This window comes from Lagenorhynchus albirostris, chromosome 8 (assembly GCF_949774975.1).
Source record: "Lagenorhynchus albirostris chromosome 8, mLagAlb1.1, whole genome shotgun sequence".
NCBI lineage: Eukaryota > Metazoa > Chordata > Mammalia > Artiodactyla > Delphinidae > Lagenorhynchus > Lagenorhynchus albirostris.
The window spans coordinates 37,909,131-37,933,063 of record NC_083102.1 but is presented as its reverse complement, the minus strand read 5'-3'; the positions used below and the strand labels follow the sequence as shown (position 1 = coordinate 37,933,063).

Genomic DNA, 23,933 nt, shown 5'->3' with positions numbered 1-23,933 from the left:
CTACTGAGCCTGCGCTCTAGAGCCCACGAGCCACAACTACTGAGCCCGCGTGCCACAGTTACTAAAGCCTGCGTGCCTAGAGCCCGTGCTCAACGAGAGAAGCCACCACAGTGAGAAGCCCGCACACTGCAACGAAGAGCAGTCCCCGCTTGCCGCAACTAGAGAAAGCCAGCGAGCAGCCATGAAGACCCAACACAGCCAAAAAAATAAAATAAATAAATTTTAAAAAAAGAAAGTGAGGTTTTGAAGGGTAGTGCTGAGTAAAGGACTGCTAATCTCACTGCCAGAATCTGGGAGGCCTCAGGGTACCTGCCATACCTACAAGCCCTTTCCAAGAGGTTCCTTATAATTACAGGGTTTGTACCAGGTAAATGGCAGGCCTAGGCACAGCTGACTGGACCAGGGAAGGGCACCTGTCCCAAAGGCAACTGATCAATTGGTTGACAGTGGCCTGTCAGGTGGACAGATTCTAGATCTATACCTCAAAGGGGCACGCTCAGATTTCTCTCAGGTAGTTTAAACATGGGGCACACCCAAGGAAGTCAGCAGTTGACAATGGGGCAAAAGCCAACTGAAACACAGACAAGACAGGCAGAAGCAATGTGACAGCAGACAGGGCACAAGGGTACAGAAACCGGAAGTGCTGCACTGCCATTCTTTAGTGAGGCTAGGCTGCTCCTGGGCTCTATCACCCTTCCTTCCCCAGGTAGCTTTAAAATGAGTCCTCTTTAAACTATATTTTACTCTCTATTATTGTAATCTGAAGGAGTTTAACTAACAGAACATTAAATTCAGGACTGGATTAAGCCTTTTAAGGGCTTAACCTCTGAAAAGATGATGGTTCCCTTTATAGCCTCTAATTGTGTGTAATTCAAAATAAAAATAATATAAAACCCACAGTAAGTATAACCAAGTCCTGATAAGTCCAATTTGTTTTCTTTGGTCATTTAATAAAATAACAATTTTTTTCAAAAAAAATTTTTCTACAGACCTACATTAGTGCTTAGCTTGCCTGCTAGGTAAACCAGTATTAACCAAGACAAAGGTGGGACTGGAAAGTCCTATCACAGACCAAAGCACCTTGCCTACTACAAGTCAGGACACCAGTCGACTAATGACTTCCAGTGGTAGACAGACAGCATATTAAAAAAATTTTTAATATGTTCTTATATTTTAAAAAATGGGTCACAGAGAAAAGAAGTAAGCACATGAGTAAACAGTATTTTATTCCCTAAATGTCCCTTAATGTTTTTCGATGCTGTTAGAAAATTATAGGAATATATTCAATTATTAATTGAAAGTCCAGGAAGGTTAGGATATTTAGGTACCAAAGATTCAGAGAAATGAAATTTAAAATTTTCTTCTAAAACACCAAACATAACTTCCTTCTAATCAATTATTTACTGGTCTTTAGAGGCCGCACAGTAGCAAAGTCTTGAGCCTTGCCACCTCCATTCTTTATATTATTCATTGCTGCATGATAGAGGCACAGTGAAGCGGCCAGAAAGGGATGCATGTCCAAAGTGTCAGTTTGCAGGATGGAACAAAGAACCTAGACTTTGCACACATGGGTTGCAGCAGTGGGGGAAAAAGGTGTAAACCTACTGCATTCCCGTATCCCCTTTTCTCACCCTTCAATCCTGTACCATTAGCCCTCTTTCTAGCTCAGCTTCTCCTCTGTGAACCCAATATTTACATTTACTGAGGAAAGCAAGAACCCATCCTTTTTTTCCGAGAGGTCTGTTGTAGGACTTCTGACTGCACAGAGGTTTCTTTTTTTTTTTTATGTCTGAACAAGCTTTGCAATCTCACATTGTTGACTAGTCAGCTAGTGAGCAATGATGATACATCTGAATGAAATTTGTGTTACCTTTGGATTATACTATAAAATGCATCTCTTGGCATTCCTAATCCTGTTAGATTACTTTAGATGAAACTTTTGCCTACTTTATTGATCTGTCGTTTTGTTTTTTAATAGCTTTACTGAGGTGTAACTCATATAACATATGATTTACCCATTTAAAAGGTAGAGCTCATTGTTTCTAATATATTCATAAGAGTTGTGCATCCAGATCATGGAATGTAATCAATAATATAAAGGAACAAACTATAGGTGCACAACACGGAGGAACCGAAAAACACTATGCTAAGTGAAAGAAACCAGGTACAAAGGGCTACATATTGTATATTACCATGTAAATAAAATTTCTAGAAAAGGCTAACCTATAGAGACAGAAAGCAGGTCCATGGTTGTGTGGCATTGGCAATGGGGAATGATGGGAACCAGCGTTAAGGGCAAATCGGTGAGGGAATGTTTGAGGGTAATAGGAAGGCTCAAAAACTAGATTGCAGTGAGGGTTGCACAACTGCATACATTTATATTAAAGCTCACTGAACTGTATATTTAAAATGGGTGAATTATATATATGTATATAAATTATACCTCAATAAAGAATTTTTTAACATCTTTATTGGAGTATAATTGCTTTACAATGGTGTATTAGTTTCTGCTTTATAATTGAATAAAGATTTTAGAAGAAAAAAACACCAAACAAATACTCATGGATATAAACTAAACATACCATACCTCGATAGCTCCATTGATACCATGCAGGCTATTAATGATTACTTAATCTGGACATGAAAATGTTTGCCATTCATTACTGCATCAGCAAGTTCTCAAACTTTTTGGTCTGAGGACACCCTTACACTCTTAAAAATAACTGAGGTCTCAAAGAACTTTTATGTGTATATTAGATGTCAATATTCATCATATTAGAAATTAAAAGAATTTAAAAGATCTTTAGTGATTCAATGTAAAATAACAATAATAAACTTGTATGTTAACACAAAGAACATATTTAATGAAAAGTATAGCTGTTTTCCAAAACAAGAGAAAAAGTAGTGAGAAGAGTGGCTTTTTTTTTTTTTTTTACATGTTTGGCAATCTTTTTAGTATCTGGCTTAATAGAAGACAGCCACATTCTCTTATCTGCTCCTGCCTTCAATCTGCTGCAATATCATACATCATGTAGCCTCTGGAAAACTCCACTGTACACTCATGAGAAATGGCAATGAAAAGGCAAATAACACCTTAGTATTACTAGGAAAGTAGTTTTGATCTCACAGAACCCCACAAAGGGTCTTGGAAACTCCTAGTGGTCTTTGGGCTATCCTTTGAGAACTGTTGGTCTAGATTCTGCTCTAGACCATTTTAATTGAGGTTCATTTTAATGAGATTACTTAAACTGTATTGTCATTAATACAAGCTTTTTGGGAAAATGGGATCAAAAAACTCTCTGAATATAGTTTTCAAAGTATATTGAATCCCACATTGTACAGACTTGGCTGTAACTTAAAGTAAGCAATCAATATGAGACATATCATGCTACATCAATATTAACTTGTTGAATCTCAAACATTATTCTAGACTTATCAGCAAGTAGAATAAATAAGATGTTACTACACATTGTTAAAACACCTGATTGTTACAATGTTATTTTTTAAAACTACTGTTTTTTTCACTGATTCAGAAGCTTCTGTTTCACATTCTTTTCCATCTTCCCCCGTCTTTATTATAATAAAAGCTCCCCCTTAGTTCCTGTGTTTGCTTCTAAAACAACAAAATGTTATTGAATTTTTTCTAAAATGAACCTTGACATCATAACCTAAAACAATCATACTAATTTCAATACCTGAAAAACAGTTATTTAATGGTCTTTTTATAAAATGTGGTTAATTTCAGCTTAATTAATATTTATTTCTCTTGTGCTTCCCAGTAAAGGATAACAATACCATCAGTCAGTTTGTTTACGTGTTATATCCTGAAATGGTTGATGGTACTCACTAAAGATGTACCAGTTCATTTGGAAAGTCTCCAAAGGTTTGAAGATTTCAAAGACACCTCTTTGGATTGAAATGTACTTTCCATGTGATGTGATTTAAAACTCAACAAAAATCTAGATATTTACAACCTAAACTCAATAAAAACAAAAAAAACAACAACAAAAACCAGTTTAAGTTCTTACTTTACGATATCTCCTTCAAGAGCAATCACTCTCTTAATGATCTTCTGTTCTGGGTTTTTAGGAGACCTAGAAAAAGATAAGGTTACATAATCAGTTGTGTCTGTTGTTTTAAGAAAATGAGAAGAAATTTTACAAGAAAATATGCTATATTAAAGTCATTACAGGATCCTTTGCAACCATGACATGACATCAGTCCTACTTAGGTCCCAAGTGAGATAGAGCTAAGAGTGAAAGAATTCTTATTTTAAACTTCTGAGGGAAAAGGATCACACTGAAACTTTTCAAAAACTAAAAAAAAAAAAAAAAAAAAAAAATTAATAAAACCCCAGAAGTATAAAGATTTTCATTATTAAATCTAAGTACCTGTAGGAAAGAGGATTCATACATAAAATAATTAGGCATTTCTTTAAAATGATAACATACTTAAGTTTCTTCATTTTATTTAAAATAAACAGAGGAGTTTGATTTAAACAAACAAAACAATGAAGAGAGGAATTTTTTTGAAAAAAAAAACAATTAGGAAATTCTTTTTTTTTTTTTTTCCAATGTTGGTTTATTTCTAACAAAGCACTTAGACCAGGCCCACCCAGAGGAGAGGATGTCACTTCCTCAAGGACTTGAAGTTTGGGGCTGTTCTTAACCCCTTGGTCCCTTGCCACATTTCCTACTTAAAGCTGCTTCTGACCCTTGTGCCAAAGGATCAGTTGGAGAGGGGCAGGGCCCAGCCTTGCTGAAGTCTTGTCACTTGTACTCACATCTTTCTACAGAAGCACAGAGGACACAGTGTTTGAGGTCCCCCTAAACTCTGTGTTTTCCTTCCTCCAAGACCCTATCCTCTTTCGGGCATAATATTGGACAGTCCTGGAGAGAGAGGCAGATGCAGGGAGAATCTGGGGTTCGGGTTTTAGGGTATGGTAGAGCTTGATGAGGAGGGACAAGGGGAGGAAATTCTTTTAAAGCACAACTAGGTTTAGCCATTTAAAGATTATGTAATTCAGAATGCTAAGACAAGACTAAAAGAAATTGATAGGTTCTGATATACTTAATGCAGACATCATTTATTTTAATCTATGATTAGTATCTTATGGTAAATGTTTACTTAAGGTAATACTATTTACTCAAATAAATACTCCCCTCCCCTTCTCTTCCCTCCTCCCCCCACTTACTCTATCTCTGGGATTCCTCACTCTAGGAGAAGCCATGTTTGGTTCTCAGCAGTCCTACTGAGAAACTCATTTAGTGAGGAACTAAGGTTGGCCAACCTTCATGTGAATGAATTTAGAAGTAGATCCTTCAACACACTCATAGATACAGAGAACAAATGGGTGTTCGCCAGGAGGGAGGGGAGTGGGAGGTTGGGTGAAATAGGCAAAAGGGATTAAGAGGTACAAACTTCCAGTTATAAGATAAATAAGCCACTGGGATGTAATATACAGCAAAAGGAACATGGCCAATAATATTTTCATAACTTTGTATGGGTACAAATGGTTACTAGACTTATTGTGGTGATCATTTCCTAATGGATGTAAATGTCGAATCACTAGGTAGTACACCTGAAACTAACACAATATTGTACATCAACTACATTTCAATTAAAAACAAGCAAACAAACAAACAAACAAAAACCAGTAGATCCTTCAGTCCCAGTCAAGTCTTCATGAAGTACAGCTGTGGCCAATAGCTTCATGACAACCTCATGAGAGACCCTGAGCCATACCACCCACTGAAGCTGCTTCTGGTTTCCTGATCCTTAGAAAAATGTGTGAGATAATGTTTGTTGTTTTAAGCTGCTACAGGTTACACAGCAATGGATAACTCAATCTTAGTATGTTCAATTTCCTGCCAGTAACATTTTTAGTCTTTTGATTTAACATGTGTTTCAAGAAACAGCTCACATATCACATAAATGATCACTTAAGATGTATTTAAAAATCAGAGATAGATAAAAATATTTTCAATTCAAGTCACATTTTGAATTGAATTACCTTTAAAAAGGAAGGTAAATGGACAAATACTAAAAAGATTAAATACATTCAAAATGTAATACTTTGCCAAAGGAAATATGCAGTTTCAATAAGATTTATATTTCACATTATATCTTGCAGAGAAAACAAAATCATCTAAACCATTTGAGTCTACTTGTGAAACTTAGTGACATAACTTTCCACTAAATTAACTATTAATATTCTTTATTTTAAAAGGAAATTTGATCAGAGTTTTTGACTGAACTGTCCCCTTCACTGAATTGACTAAACATTATAGTTCTATAAATCTAATGTCATTTATGTACAGCTAGAGTGAGGGATCTGGGCACATTCAAGATGACAGAATTCATATCTTCTGTGCAGGGTTACTTATAGAGCTTTAGAAAAATTTGCCCCCGTGTCTCTCTGTTTAGATAACCAGAAATGTATAAAAAAAATTCAACCTCAGTGATCACCAAAGAATTGTATATTAAAACAATAGGACACCACTTTCCTATTATATTGACAAAGAAATAGTAATAATACTATTAATACAGTTTGTTGTTGAGGATTTAGTACATGTCCTAAAGTACAGGATCATGTAACATACCTTTTGGTAAATAGGTTAAGATTTTATATTCTCTTTAACATATCAATTATGCTTTTAGGAACGTATCCTTATGAAATGGTTGTGGATGTATACAAAATTTTAGCTACATGGATGTTGTCTATTTTAAAAAAGAGAGAAAAAATCAACAAGAAAAGATTGGTGAAATAAATTATAGTCCATCCACATTATAAAATATTCTTCAATCATTAAAAATGACACTATAAAAGAATTTTTAATGATGTGGAAATGTCAACAGGATACATAGATTTAACATGCGAGCTAGAAAATTTATGTGTACCATGACCTTGCTTCAGTAAGTATAAAGAGAAAACGTGCATGCAACTGTACTGGGAAAAATTAGGAAGGATATAAAGCAAAAGGTGGGGGGCATAGTTCTGTGTTTGATAAAATACATGCCTGGATTTTTGGTTCAGATTACTGGGAAGTCCATTAGAAAACGACAAATATTTGTGTCACATGATGTTAACTGAGAAGAAACGTTCCAAGACAGGAGTGAGACCTGAACTAATTATCAAGTCTCCCCACCTAATATTGACGCGCTATTAACATTAATGAAATAACATGAAATGCAACCCTTATCAGCGTAAAATAGTATTTATGCCACAACCTTTAAGCTTTTGAGATATACTTAAAAAGTATTTTATATTTTAAAATAACCTACATAGTAAGATCATGAGGCAAAATAGAATATACAAAGTGAGCTACGTATATAATTAAAGTCTTATGAATTACTACTTCAAATGTATCTATAAATTTTAATGTAATATTAATCTCATGAATCTAATCACATGATTCAAAATTTTTTAAAAAGGCTATTACTAACACTAATCCCATTACTGTTCAAAATCTATAACTATATTTTAATCATTAGGCTGCTGAATGCATTACTTGGATGTAAGTACAAGTGGTACGAGAGTTATTACAGATTTACACTGTGAAGGTCACTGAACTTCCCTTTGTCTACATTTTCTTGGCCACTTGCCTGTCTTCTTGAAGTAAGAAAAATAACAAGTGAAGGATTACGCCTTACTTTAGGGACACGATGTATGCTGCCCAATAAAATTTGCATTTAAATTTGAAATTTTAGTGTTTTCATAATAAGCATTGTTTTACAATATTTATTTCTGGAGTCTGAATTTTAAGCATTCAGTTTTATGCCAAAGATTTAATTAGGCAAGGTTCTCCAGAGGTTTGGACAAGATGCCTAGAATCGCCTCTCTACTGCGTAGGTCTCAGTAGATCAGTTTGATGTGGCAGACTTATCTCTAACAAGAATGGTTGTGGGGAAGGGTGAAGGGTTAGCATAGACATAATAAGATTCCTGTGTTATGTAATGTACCTCTCCTTGAATTTCACTTCCTATCTTGATAGAAGTGTTGCCATTTTTACCCTGTGACAAGCCAACAGAGCCATGTCTTCAGTCTCATAACCTTTGTAGCTAATTTCATGTTTGTGTATGTTCCCAAAAGGTTGTTATTTTGATCCTGTTTGGAACACTGGGAAGGTACTCTGGAAAACTCAAGAGAGACCCTCTTGTGTTCTGTGGGAATGAGGAGATTAGCAAGTGTACCACCCTCTCTGCTGGTACACTTGTGCTCATCCTGATGTCAGACATATACCTGAACCCTGTGTCTGAGCACGTTCACCCTTCTCCCATTTATAGTAAAATTCTAAAACCTCCCTCTGTGGGTTGTGTAGATTTTTATATTTATATGGTTCAGGATTGGCCCAGATTACTATAGAATTCATCTCAGGATTAGAAGTCACCTTGGCATATATCACAGAAAGGTCTAAATTTTAACTCTTCATTAATGAGGTAAAACTAAGAACTAATATTCTAGGAATGACCTATAATAGATAGACTATTTTTTATACTGTCAAAAGGATGGACATGCATTAAATCAACTAATTTTACATCATCAAAATGGTAAAAAAAATGTATTGCTACTTTATTATCAAAATGAAAATGAAAAGTCCACACAACAGATTAAAAAGTCATGAAAAACAGCAAACGATAGCTTCTCTTCTTTTCTCTCTTTTTTTTTTTTAATTTTGGAAAATATTGCCTGGGTTTCACACGATTTTCCTAGGTTAGAGCTAGAAAAGGCCTATGAGTGTACCTAGTCCTTTCCTGGCAATATTCAGTCTCACCCATTCTCCATGGCCTAAGGGTTTCTGCTTGGGCGCCTTGTGTCCTACAAATGCATGGACTGGGGGACATTGGAAATGGAATCTATGGTCACTGTTCCACCTTTGGTACAGACAGCTGCTGACTGTAGGCAAGCCCTGTAAACAATCTGGGTCTCATTTTCGGAGAGATAAGGCTAGCTCAGAAGTCCTAAACCAGAAGTCAGACAATCAGATCTAGCTTGTAGAAATGTTTTGTTTGGTCCACACATCATTTATTTATTTATTTTTTAATCTGGAGCTGGCCAAACAAACAGGAGACTTCACATAAAAATTCTAATTTCTTGTTCCTCTTAGAAAAATGCAAAGATCTGGCACCCCAAGCCTACATTCTTCCATGAAAAGAGTCCACTGGATCTGAGAAGCAGATCCTGAGAAGTTGCCCCAGTGCCAACAGCTTGTTTCATGTCGGTCTCAGTGTCTGAGGACACATGAGTTTGGGAACCCCTAGAAATCGTGATGATTTCTTCCACCTCTAGCATCATATAACAACTGAGAGAACACATGAAAACTCCAGCAGAGGGTCTAACGCATAGTAGGAAATTGGTAAATCTTAGAGGCATCTCTTCCTAAAATAAATTCATAAAGGAGATCAATTAACTGGACACAAGCAAATCGTTAGGATTTTTTTTTAAGACTTACATAGATAGAATATTTATTTCAAAAACCCTCCAATAATTTCAGAGTCTGTTGCATTAGAGGGCAAGAAAGGCATTTTTAAAGGTTTGGTCAAATTTTATTACACAATTAACTAAAGAAACATGAAAACTAAATATAACTGTATTCATATTGGGAAGTCACATGTCAGTTTTAAATTAAATGGGTGTTATCTGTAGAATCATGATAAAAATGACTTTTTTCTATGTTAAATTCTGTATTCTTGCTTCACTATCAGTAGTAGCTCGAACTTTGTGCAAACAGCCCCTTTTATAATGATTTATTTTCTAAATTCAATGCAGTTTTATTAATTAGCACTCTAAAAGTTCTTACTTAGGTCAGCATTTCAGCTACATTTTTGCCCCTTGCAGACTTCTCTTTGTATCATGTGAATCTTTGAAATTTAAACAAAAGAAATTATCAAGACTTTTTTGTTGCTCTTTGGGTTTATTCTTGAAATCTTCACAAGTGTGAAGCTTATAACCTCAGATACAGTTTCAGAAAAGTGTATGTATGGGACTTCCCTGGTGGTGCAGTGGTTAAAAATCCACCTGCCAATGCAAGGGACACGGGTTCAATCCCTGGTCCGGGAATATCCCACATGCCATGGAGCAACTAAGCCCATGCGCCACAACTACTGAGCCTGTGCTCTAGAGCCCGCAAGCCACAACTACTGAAGGCTGTGTGCCTAGAGCCCACGCTCTGCAACAAGAGAAGCCACCACAATGAGAAGCCCAAGCACCACAACCAAGAGTAGCCCCCACTTGCCGCAACTAGAGAAAGCCCGCTCACAGCAACGGAGACCCAATGCAGCCAAAAATTAATTAATTTAAAAAACAAACCCAAAAAACCTATATGTCATAGGATAACCTTTAAAAAAAAAGTGTATGTATGTGTGTATATATGCAATTCCTAACAATTACTCTTGCTCAGATATCTCATAAAACGCTCCAATCCAAGGGCCTCATTGCTAGGAAAGTGAATTACAGATGAGGTGGCAAGGACCCAGGTTAATGCTTCAAATTTTTCTTCTATGATACCATATTTTCTACATAGGGAACAGGTCTTGGGGGAAGGGAAATCCTGGGAAAGGATCACCATCAGGCAGGGGCAGAGGGTTGTTACATGTGTAGAAAATCCTAGTGGGAAGTGAGTAGAATTTCAGAGCACTGGGGACAGTGCTCTTGGGCAGACATATTTTGTGGGTGGGGATGGGGTAAGGAACGGATGGCTTATTCTCTCAAAGCAAACCCTCGCTGAATCAGGCTCCTGAGTAGTAGCAATATGATCCTATAGAGACCCTGAGAGATTCCAGTCGGGGTTCTAGTGATCCAAGAATGTAGCAGCAGGAACAATAAGCTTATGTTTCCGATTTATGGCAGATAATTCCTTATACAAATAAATATATTCTAATAGTACTTATGAAACAACAAAAGCATGAACTTTAAAGTGTTAAACTGTTGTCTATTGATAAACATTTTCTTGGTTAAATTTAAGAGTTGTCTCACCGTCACTAACTACGATTAGAAGAAGTTTAATATGCAAATAGTAACAACTTGTCTTATTAGTAAATCAGCCTGGATTATACAAAATCAATTAAATGTGTATTATGACTCTAACTTCCGTAACTGAAAAAGCTGAAATGGTTTTGTAATTGACTGTTTTGATTCTGAAAAATAAATGTCTTCACTTAACTGTGAAAAATCTAAGAAATTTAGTATAATCATAACAATGAGCTAATTTCTACCAATGTTTATTAATTCAAGCATTTCAAAACACAGAACACTGCAATATTCAGCTGTGAACATAACTGCACTTACACTTCACTGTCTAGAATTGTATGTAACTGAATATATATAGTACATACATAAAATATATAGCACTTATGTAATACACACATGTGTGTACGTGTTTATATTCCACCATACAATGTGGAATCATACTATTTAAATAAACTCCTCTGAACTATAAAGAAAATTCTGGGCTGAAAAATACATTCCCTCATTTATTTATTTTATAAATTTGTGTTTTCACACATTGAATATGCTTAAAGTTGACCATATCTGTGGAAGTGGAGGAGATGAATACCTAACATAAATATAAATATTGACTATTCTTTCAGTATAGACTCTCAAAGTGCAGACATTCATATAGAAATACTACTACTCTGTCCCCAAAGTATGAGCGGTTTTTGCTGTACTCAAGACAGGTTTTACCCCTCTAGCCGCACTATCTCATTGAGTATGACTTTTTTGTAGAGTACCACTTAAGGCTATGGAATAAAACAAAATTAACTGGTCTTCAAATGAATTAAAGTCATCAGTCTAGTCTCATAACCCTAATATCATGATTAAGCTAACTGGATTTATACTTTAAGCTTTAAACAGGTTGGGAAATAGTGCCACATACATGCGGTAGGCTTGAAGAATATACAAACAACAGAACTTGAAAGTGTAAGCTATTGATATTTTCCATATCAAGCCATATTTATATGCATGAATATGGCACAGAAAAAGCAGACCAACTGAAATGCAAAATGAATAAATTCAGTTCTCTGTATCCCTGGGTTCTGCATCCACGAATTCAACCAACCACAGGTTGAAAACATTTGGATAAAAGAGAAATTCCAGAAAGTCCCAGAAAGCAAAACTTCAATTTGCTGTGCACTGAGCACTACACTAAATCCACTGAATCGAGTGATGTGTAGGCTGCTGCAGCCTCCTGCCATTCCACAGACACTCAGTCTCTCTCCAGCACCTAGTCGTTTGAACACTGTTCACCCCTCATCTTGTTCGTTGGCTACTTATGCTGTAGGCACCCTTCGTTTCTGTGAAGCAAATGGCTCCTAAAAAGCCATTAAGTGGTCAAAGCATCCCTCAAAGGTTAAGAGGGAGCGTAAAGTGCTTTCTCTCGAAGAGAAAATGAAAATCCTAGATCTTTTGAAAAGTGTCATGTCGCTTGCCAAAGTGGGCAGTTAAGGTCGGTAAGAATGAACTGAGTATTCACACAATAAAGGAGAAAGAAGCTAAAATTTGCGGAAGTGTTAGTGCTTCACCTACAATTGCAACAATAGTCTCTCTGGTTGATGTTAAAGTGCTTGCAAAGACCGAGAAAGTATGAAGTGTGCGGCTAGAGGACATGCCACAGGAGTGTATCCCTGTTGATGGCAAAGTTATGCGTGAAAAGCATTTCATCTCTACGAGCGTTACTGTGAAGGGGCTGGGGAGAGCGAGAGGAAGGAGATGAAGGCTGCTAAGGGATGGCTGGCGAGCTACGAGAAGATCACGGAAGAATCAGCATTGACGGATGCCAAGCGTCATCAGTGCCCCCAGAAGAGCTCAAGAAATTCATAGAAGAGAAAGGCTACCTTCCAGAGCAAGTCTTCAATAGTGATGAAATGTGATGAAAACCCCAAATCGCCTGCCTGTGTTCTGGCAACACAACAAGGAGGCTTGGGTGACGGCCATCTTGTTCTTGGGATAGTTCCACCAGGGCTTCATTCCTGAAGTGAAAAAAATACCTCGAAAAGAAGGGGCTGCCATTCAAGGGCCTCCCCATTGGCAATGTTCCCAGCCACCCCAATGTCTCTGCTTCACCGACAAGAATGCAGAAGTAATGTTCCTGCCTCCTAACGCTATGTCACTGCTGCAGTCACTTGATCAAGGCATCATCAGGTGCATTGAAGCAACTTACACTTGCCTCACCTTCAGGAAGACTTGTGGATTTATGGGAGAGCTTCACAATTACAGAAACTGTAGATGTCCCAATGCCCAAGACAGGAGTGCATGTTGGGAGCCATTATGGAGTGAGGTTGTCTATGATTTCAGGGGCATCCCCACTACTGATGCAAAAGTCAGGAATGTTCCAAGGGAATTTAGTGGGGAAAGCTTCTCTAACATGATTGGGGACAATGTTGAGGAACACCTAATAGCATAGAGAAACTTTTACCAACAAGGAACTCAAAGATCTGCTGAAATCCTCTATAGATGATGACGATAGTGATGCAGAAGACTTAGAGGAGGCAGAACTATCAGTTTGGATGCTTGAAAAATCTGCAGCAGTTTTGTTTTTTCTTTGACAGTTTCATGTATTAAAAAGGACATGAGCTTCAAGTATGATTCTTTGATGGAATGAAGCCTCTGTATTACCTGAGGGATAATGATGCGCCTAGAACCACTGCAAGATTTGTTTGATGATGAAAAGAAAAGAAGAAACAGCTTCCTATAACAATGTTTCTAACTAAAGCACCTGCAATTGTGAAGCTCTGGCCTTCAAGCTTGAAGATCCTCAGCCCTCAGCCTCTACAGATCCTGACATTAGTATCACTGAGCCTCCTCCAAAGTCTCAACATCTGCAACTGAAACCCAGTTCATCCTTCTGATGTCCTGCCAGAAGGTTCAAGTTAGCCTGGTGTCTCACCATTTACCTGCAGTGCCAGACATCTCATCCCCTCACCCCATCAGCATGGTAAAATAATACAACAATCATCATTGTCGTCGTCATCACCATCATCATTATCATCATATGAGGGTTATCAAGAGAGAATAATCAGGGTTTTGATGAGGGTTAACACAGTGTGTGTGTGAGTGTGAGAGAGAAGTGAATTTATATTTTCTCTGTTTATAATTATATTTTCTATATGTACTTGTATTTTAAATATTCTGTGTTTTATTCTATATATTTCTCTTTCAGGTCATTAAATGAAAGCAATCTGTAAGTATTCAAAGAAAGAAAATGTTACATTGTTGCTGACATGTACTGTGCAGTTAGGCCTGCCATGGTTGCATCTGTAGTGAATGTATACAGATTTTTCTTGTCATTATTTTCTAAACAATACAGTATAACAACTATTTACATAGCATTTACATTGTATTAGGTATTAGATGTAATCTAGAGATGATTTACAGTATACAGGAGGATGTGCATAGGTTATATGCAAATACTACCCCTTTTTATGTAAGGGACTTGAACATCTGTAAATTTTGGTATCTGAAGTCCCCCTCGGATACCGAGGGACAACTGTCCTAGTATGTAAGAGCTGAAGTGAGGACATTTACACCAATGCTCATACAAGACGTTAGTGGTACCTGCAGTCACCTGAAAAAGGCTATTGGAAAATGGCACAAGGATCATCCTGTCTCTAACTTAGCTCACTCACAAGTTTGCCATGATATTGGTCATATTGTGACGTGTGAGATGCCAAGCTCAGGGCAGGGGACATCCTAGTAAAAGTGAGGAACAAAGACAGTCTCGACCATTTTACCTGCAGCCAGCACTTAGCACCCACCCACTTTTTCACCCATAATTCATTTCTAACCAGAATGAATAACCAAATACCTGGAATAAATGAGACAGAATTTTTATCCTTATAAATACAAAAATGAATACTTTACCTATGGTGCATTAAGCTTTTGAAGTTTGCCTAATTGAGCCCAACAGGTGCTTGCAATGGACAGAAGCTGTTAAATTCACACGTGCCCTTCAGAGGTGTGCCCTCCAAACAACATGGCCAGAATGTCTTCAATGTAACTTTCTATGATCAGATAAAAAGGTGACATATAAACTGATGTACTAAACCCCGGCCCTTTTATCTCATGACTGTGGTTACCATGTGATACTTTTCAGGGTCAGGCAATAAATAAATAAAGAGTCGGATGGGAATGGGGGTATTTCAGTGGATGCCAGCATGAGAGCGGAGGGTGGCGGGTTGGGGGGTGGGTTTACAACTGAGAACCAGACAGTCCAACATACCTCTCAGTAGATACCAGCATGAACTGAGGTCAAGCTGTCCTTCCCCTGATGCTAACACAATATAAACTCCCCAAAGCCAAGATACTACTCTGACAAGATGCAGAACCATAAACAGACTTAAATTGCTCTGAATTGCCTCAGAAGGCTCTTAAGTTTACCTCAGCTTTAAAATACTAGGTTTTGTTAGCAATAAGAAACTTAAATCCAGAAACGGCAAAATAAAGGTATATACTTCTGCATACTTGGTTTTTATGGCCTGAGAATTTGCACCCAGTCCATTTTCTTTCTTCTACTGCATATATCTGTGGATTACCATTTCTAGTTACCGTGGTGACATGCATTATTAATGTATCTACTGTGCTGCAGATTCAAAATTTCCTAGTAAAACTGAGTTAGGTATATGCGTGAGGAGAGGTGAAATTCCACACAATCATGGAAACTATCCTAATTTCTCTAAAATGCTCGATCTCATGGAGGAGGTTGACAACGTACAAGTTAGAATATAAGTACAATATGAAGCTTCCTGGCTCATTTCTGTTCTAACCCTGTTGGACTTATTAATTTTTAAAATACAGTACTATTGTTTTGGGGAGGAATTCTGTTAGGTTCCAATAACTACACACAATTTGCTCCCTTGAAAGTGTCAACATTATGCCCCCAGTAGTACACTGAATAGCATTCATGAACTGTCTTCAGAAAAAAATACATGAGGTTTGGGATTCTGCGAAATCAACTCAACTGGTCACCTCTAAACCAGCATTATCTTCTACTTGCTCAGCTTGATAGCCACTTATATAGCTCTAGTTTCTAAGTTATCAGAAACTCTTTCTTAGTATTTTATTTCCTGCTGTTTATACTGCAATAACTTGTTACTATGATAGTTTATTTATGAAGCTTTAAACTAAAAAAAATGCTACCATTAAATCAGATGTTTAACTCCTATTTGTTTCTAAGCCTCCTAGTATTACCTCCTTCCTCTCTGCTGGGTGGAATACACAGAGTTACAGAAAGGGTAAGAGTTTAGTGTCTGATAAGCTAGAAGGGCTTACATTTAAAATGGGTTTTTAGTGGCTGAGAATAAATGTCTGATAAAAGGAGGCAGGTTGAGGATGGTACTTTGGAGGGGTTAAAAGAATTGTGAGAGATTGTAAGGGAATTTTGGGGACAATAGAAGGAAAAAGAGGGAGAATATTTCCAAGAACTAACAGAAGTTACCAAGTTATTAGGGTAAACCAAGCCACAGAGATACAGACCACCAGGTAAGTAGGAAGAGAGTGCAGGGCCAATAGATGCACCAAAGAAACCACTTGAAGACAGAAGACCCTTAGAGTTGCTAAATTTGGTTTCTAGCCAAATTGGTTTAACAGAGCCTCAGAATCTGACAAAGTCAGTTATGCTGTTGTTACAATCTCATGACTGTCCTTTCCCATTAGGTTATCCTGGAAAAGTTTTATCCTTTGTAAGAAAATTCAGAGGTCAAAATATCCCTAGTTGCAAGTGTTCTAGATACAGAACACCAAAGGAATCCCGTTTCAAAAATTACAACTATATCTCAATCTGTGATGCATTCTTTCACAAGGCTGAAGATCACCTTGCTATTTTTAGTTGACTGTATACAGTCAGCAATAACTATAAAATATGTTCAGGTATGTCTTTTTAAATAAAAACTGAGTATGTTGAGGCTACAATTTGCCAGATGATTTACCTTTTCTATCATTCTTTAATATAAATATATGGTAGACATGTTTTTTCTAGTCCATAAAGCTTTATTGCAAATAATGGGGACCCACTTAAAATGGAATATACAGTGTCTACCCACATTTGTTTTTCCTTACAGAAAACCACTTTGATTCTACTTTAAAAGACGTTGATTAATGTGAGAAGGCTTGCCTGCTTTTGTGAGCCTCAGTCCTCTAATTCTGTACACACACAAAATGGACTCTAATCTCTCCAGCTGTCACTTTGTTGCTCTTCGTGAGCTGTACATTTCACAGGCTCTGAAACCACTCTACAGCTCAAACATGATCAACGGCTTTCCTCAAAACCAGAACAGCAGTGAGAGATTATTAAGTCAAAATGGAAGCAAACTCTCCTCTTCATGTGTGCAGGAAATCCACAGGGGGCCTGATTTCCATATGGCTCCCACAGCTGAAGCTTAATGAATATCTTCCAGACACAGGTATAACCATTAATAACTCTCAAATACTTCTACAATGGAGTAAAACAAGGCCAAATAGAATTAAGGGAAATAATCTCCAACTGGTCTTACATGCCTATCGGTTAAATGCATGAAGGAGGCTTTGATTTAAATAAGAGCAGATTCTCAGAAACATATGCTCACCACCCACCATTCTTCATCTGAATGGTAGAAATTTATGAGTTTCATTTCACTGTAGCAGGAGAGCTTTGCCAAGAAACAAGAGCACAAACATCAGTGATTAAGAAAGATCTCCAGTATAGAATACGTTTTCAGGGGGCTAATCTTCTTTGGAGTGGGTTTATAGGCAATGGCATCATGTTTTGGACTGACCACATGGAGAGATGTTTTCACTTATGCAACATTATTAAACTTTGTTTGGACTTTTAACTAACCTAAGTCTACGCCCTAAAATAAAATGCCTTTCTTGAAAAGATATAACAAAATCACAAAAATACTTCTCACAAAAATCCTGATTCAGCTGCCTTTAAAGATGTATAACCCCAAAGCCTTACTGATGCACACCACCGTATATCTCCCACCTTTTATCAGCTCTTTCTTGCCACTACCATCTGTTTGCTTGCTTTTTTCCAGCGCATTGCCCATCCCTCCAGGCTGTTCACTGGCACTCAGATGCCTCCCTCTAATTCTCCATCCCACCATCCAAAAAATGCCCCGGGCCGTTTCCAATTCTTCTTCCCAAAGCTTTTCTTCAACACTACCCCTGTATACTTTGGACACTATCCTCCTCAGATATAATTTTTTCAATGAGATAATATCTAAGTTTCTTCTGGCCTTCTCTTTCAAACACAATTATTTCCTCTTACACTGTTTTGTGTTATACATAGGAGGAAAACTTTCTAAACATCTCATCTTTTACAATCACCATTCCCTAAACCCTTATCATTCCAGGCTTTAAAGATTTAAATACAATACTCAGAGGAGTTATATGATGAAGATGTAGCTAATGCAAGTGTTTCTGGAGATAGCCTCATCCACCAGAGGGCAGACAGCAGAAGCAAGAACTACAATCCTGCAGCCTGTGGAACAAAAACTACATTCACAGAAGGATAGACAAGATGAAAAAGCAGAGGGCTATGTACCAGATGAAGGATAAAACCCCAGAAAAACAACTAAATGAAGTGGAGATATGCAACCTTCGAGAAAAAGAATTCAGAAAAATGATAGTGAAGATGATCCAGGACCTCGGAAAAAGAATGGAGGCAACGATCGAGAAGATGCAAGAAGTGTTTAACAAAGACCTAGAAGAATTAAAGAACAAACAAACAGAGATGAACAATACAATAACTGAAATGAAAACTACACTAGAAGGAATCAATAGCAGAATAACTGAGGTAGAAGAATGGATAAGTGACCTGGAAGACAGAATTACAGAAGTGACGTGGAAGACAGAATGGTGGAATTCACTGCTGTGGAACAAACTAAGAAAAAAGAATGAAAAGAAATGAAGACAGCCTAAGAGACCACTGGGACAACATTAAATGCAACAACATTCGCATTATAGGGGTCCCAGAAGGAGAAGAGAGAGAGAAAGGACCAGAGAAAATATTTGAAGAGATTATAGTTGAAAACTTCCCTAACATGGGAAAGGAAATAGCCACCCAAGTCCAGGAAGTGCAGAGAGTCCCATATAGGATAAACCCAAGGAGAAACATGCCGAGACACATAGTAATCAAATTGGCAAAAATTAAAAACAGAAAAATTATTAAAAGCAGCAAGGGAAAAACGACAAATAACATACAAGGGAACTACCATTAGGTTAACAGCTGATTTCTCAGCAGAAACTCTACAAGCCAGAAGGGAGTGGCATGATATACTTAAAGTGATGAAAGGGAAGAATGTACAACCAACATCACTCTACCCGGCAAGGATCTCATTCAGATTCAATGGAGAAATCAACAGCTTTACAACAGGCAAAAGCTAAGAGAATTCAGCACCACCAAACCAGCTCTACAACAAATGCTAAAGGAACTTCTCTAACTGGGAGACACGAGAGAAGAACAGGACCTACAAAAAGAAACCCAAAACAATTAAGAAAATGGTAATAGAAACACACACATCAATAATTACCCTAAATGTGAATGGATTAAATGCTCCAACCAAAAGACACACAGGGTTGCTGAATGGATACAAAAACAAGACCCATATATATGCTGTCTACAAGAGACCCACTTCAGACCTAGGGACACATTCAGACTGAAAGTGAGGAGATGGAAAAAGATATTCCATGCAAATGGAAATCAAAAGAAAGCTAGAGTAGCAATACTCATATCAGATAAAATAGAATTTAAAATAAAGAATGTTAAAAGAGACAAGGAAGGACACTACATAATGATCAGGGAATCAATCCAAGAATAAGATATAACAATTATAAATATTTATGCACCCAACATAGGAGCACCTCAATACATAAGGCAACTGCTAACAGCTGTAAAAGAGGAAATCGACAGTAACACAATAATAGTGAGAGACTTTAACACCTCACTTACACCAATGGATAGATCATCCAAAGTGAAAATAAATAAGGAAACAGAAGCTTTAAATGACATAACAGACGAGATAGATTTAATTGATATTTAGAGGACATTCCAACCAAAAACAGCAGAGTATGCTGTCTTCTCAAGTGCACACGGAACGTTCTCCAGGATAGGTCACATCTTGGGTCACAAATCAAGCCTCAGTAAATTTAAGAAAATTGAAATCATATCAAGCATCTTTTCTGACCACACGCTATGAGATTAGAAATGAATTACAGGGAAAAAAAACGTAAAATACACAAACACATGGAGGCTAAATAATACGTTACTAAATTACCAAGAGGTCACTGAACAGATCAAAGAGGAAATTAGAAAATACCTAGAGACAAATGACAATGAAAACACAATGATCCAAAACCTATGGGATGCAGCAAAAGCAGTTCTAAGAGGGAATTTTATAGCTATACAAGCCTACCTCAAGAAAAAAGAAAAATCTCAAATAAACAATCTAACCTTACACCTAAAGGAACTAGAGAAAGAAGAACAAAGAAAACCCAAAGTTAGCAGAAGGAAAGAAATCATAAAAATCAGAGCAGAAATAAATGAAATAGAAACAAGGAAAACAATAGCAAAGATCAAATAACTAAAAGCTGGTTCTTGAGAAGATAAGCAAAATTGATAAACCATTAGCCAGACTCATCAAGAAAAACAGGGAGAGGACTCAAATCAATAAAATTAGAAATGAAAAAGGAGAAGTGACAACAGACACCGCAGAAATACAAAGCATGCTAAGATACTACTACAAGCAACCCTATGAAAATAAAATGGACAACCTGGAAGAAATGGACAAATTCTTAGAAAGGTATAACCTTCCAAGACTGAACCAGGAAGAAATAGAAAATATGAACAGACCAATCACAAGGAATGAAATTGAAACTCTGATTAAAAATCTTCCAACAAACCAAAGTCCAGGACCAGATGGCTTCACAGGTGAATTCTATCAAACATTTAGAGAAGAGCTAACACCCATTCTTCTCAAACTCTTCCAAAAAATTGTGGAGGAAGGAACACTCCCAAACTCATTCTATGAGGCCACCATCATTCTGATAACAAAACCAGACAAAGATACTACAAAAAAAGAAAACTACACAACAATATCACTGATGAATAGAGATGCAAAAATCCTCAACAAAATACTAGCAAACAGAATCCAACAACACATTAAAAGGATCATACACTATGGCCAAGTGGAATTTATCCCAAGAATGCAAGGATTCTTCAATATATGCAAATCAATCCATGTGATACACCATATTAACAAATTGAAGAAGAAAAACCATATGATCATCTCAATAGTTGCAGAAAAAGCTTTTGACAAAATTCAACACCCATTTATGATAAAAACTCTCCAGAAAGTGGGCATAGATGGAACCTACCTCAACATAATAAAGGCCATATATGACAAACCCACAGCAAACATCACTCTCAATGGCGAAAAACGGAAAGCATTTCCTCTAAGATCAGGAACAAGACAAGGATGTCCACTCTCACCACTATTATTCAACATAATGTTGGAAGTCCTAGCCACAACAACCAGAGAAGGAAAAGAAATAAAAGGAATCCAAATCAGAAAAGAAGTAAAACGGTCATTGTTTGCAGATGACATGATACTATACATAGAGAATCCTAAAGATGCCACCAGAAAAGTACTAGAGCTAATCAATGAAGTTGGTAAAGTTGCAGGATACAAAATTAATGCACAGAAATCTCTTGCATTCCTATACACTAATGATGAAAAATCTGAAAGAGAATTTAAGGAAACACTCCCATTTACCACTGCGACAAAAAGAATAAAATACCTAGGAATAAACCTACCTAGGGAGACAAAAGACCTGTATGCAGAAAACTATAAGACACTGATGAAAGAAATTAAAGATGATACCAAAAGATGGAGAGATATACCATGTCTTTGGATAGGAAGAATCAACATTGTGAAAATGACTATACTACCCAAAGCAATCTACAGATTCAATGCAATCTCTATCAAATTACCAATGGCATTTTTTACGGAACTAGGACAGAAAATCTTAAAATTTGTATGGGGACAGAAAAGATCCCGAATATCCAAAGCAGTCTTGAGGGAAAAAAAAGGAGCTGGAGGAATCAGACTCCCTGACTTCAGACTATACTATAAAGCTACAATCAAGAGAATATGGTATTGGCACAAAAACAGAAACATAGATCAATGGAACAAGATAGAAAGCCCAGAGATAAACCCACGCACCTATGGTTAACTAATCTATGATAAAGGAGGCAAGGATATACAATGGAGAAAAGACAGTCTCTTCAATAAGTGGTGCTGGGAAAACTGGACAGCTACATGTAAACGAATGAAATTAGAACACTCCCTGACACCATACACAAAAATAAACTCAAAATGGATTAGAGACCTAAATATAAGGCCAGACACTATAAAACTCTTAGAGGAAAACATTGGATGAACACTCTTTGACATAAATCACAGCAAGATCTTTTTTGATCCACCTCCTAGAGTAATGGAAATAAAACCAAAAATAAACAAATGGGACCTAGTGAAACTTCAAAGCTTTTGCACAGCAAAGAAAACCATAAATAAGATGAAAAGACAATGCTCAGAATGGGAGAAAATATTTGCGAACGAATCAAGAGACAAAGGATTAATCTCCAAAATATATAAACAGCTCATGCAGCGCAATATTAAAAAAACAAACAACCCAATGCAAAAATGGGCAGAAGACCTAAATAGACATTTCTCTAAAGAAGACATACAGATGGCCAAGAAGCACATGAAAAGCTGCTCAACATCACTAATTAGTAGAGAAATGCAAATCAAAACTACAGTGAGGTATCACCTCACACCAGTTAGAATGGGCATCATCAGAAAATCTACAAACAACAAATTCTGGAGAGGGTGTGGAGAAAAGGGAACCCTCTTGCACTGTTGGTGGGAATGTAAATTGATACAGCCACTATGGAGAACAGTATGGTGGTTCCTTAAAAATCTAAAAATAGAATTACCATATGATCCAGCAATCCCACTACTGGGTATATACCCAGAGAAATCCAGAATTCAAAAAGACACTTGTACCCCGATGTTCACTGCAACACTATTTACAATAGCCAGGTCATGGAATCAACCTAAATGCTCATCGACAGATGAATGGATAAAGATGATGTGGTACATATATACAATGGAATATTACTCAGCCATAAAAAGGAACGAAATTGGGTCATTTGTTGAGACGTGGATGGATCTAGAGACTGTCATACAGAGTGAAGTAAGTCAGAAAGAGAAAAACACATATCGTATATTAACGCATATTTGTGGAACCTAGAAAAATGGTACAGATGAACTGGTTTGCAGGGCACAAATTGAGACACAGATGTAGAGAACAAACATATGGACACCATGGGGGGAAAACGGCAGGGCATGGGGGTGGTGGTGTGATGAATTGGGCGATTGGGATTGACATGTATACAGTGATGCGTATAAAATTGATGACTAATAAGAACCTGCTGCATAAAAAATATACATATCATTCAAGTAAAAAAAAATAAAATACAATGAACACATTGTTCAAAAAATAAATTAAAAAAAACTACACCTAGGCATTTCATATTCAAGCTAGAGGAAAAAAAACAACTAAAAAACAAAAGAGTGTTTCTGGAAAAGTCTTATTTCCTTTTTATTAACTTTCAATACATAAAAGTCTAACTGTTCATAGTTACACTGATCTAGTCACATAATCAATATACTAGAGTAGAACTATTAGTTACAGATTTAAAGCAAATATGTAACATAATTTAATAAAAGAAAAAGCAAGGAAATGGAACTCAAGGGTTGCAACCCTACAGAACAAATTAGAAGACAAAAAGTAAATGATCATCTCTTACAGTATCTTTCAAACTATATTACTACCTTTCTAAGCTAAAATCTCATTTTAATGAGTTCTCAACAATGCAATCTAATCACTTTCAAGT

The 23,933-nt window shown here is 36.8% G+C and overlaps 1 protein-coding gene across 1 annotated transcript in view; it reads right to left on the bottom strand.

Annotated features, from left to right (window-relative positions):
• The window catches only part of IMMP2L (inner mitochondrial membrane peptidase subunit 2), a 909,618-nt gene that overhangs the window by 270,022 nt on the left and 615,663 nt on the right, over positions 1-23,933 (bottom strand). Inside the window, exon 5 of the mRNA XM_060156019.1 lies at positions 4,029-4,094. Coding sequence (XP_060012002.1) covers positions 4,029-4,094 — 66 coding nt within the window. The remainder of the gene's footprint in view (positions 1-4,028; positions 4,095-23,933) is intronic.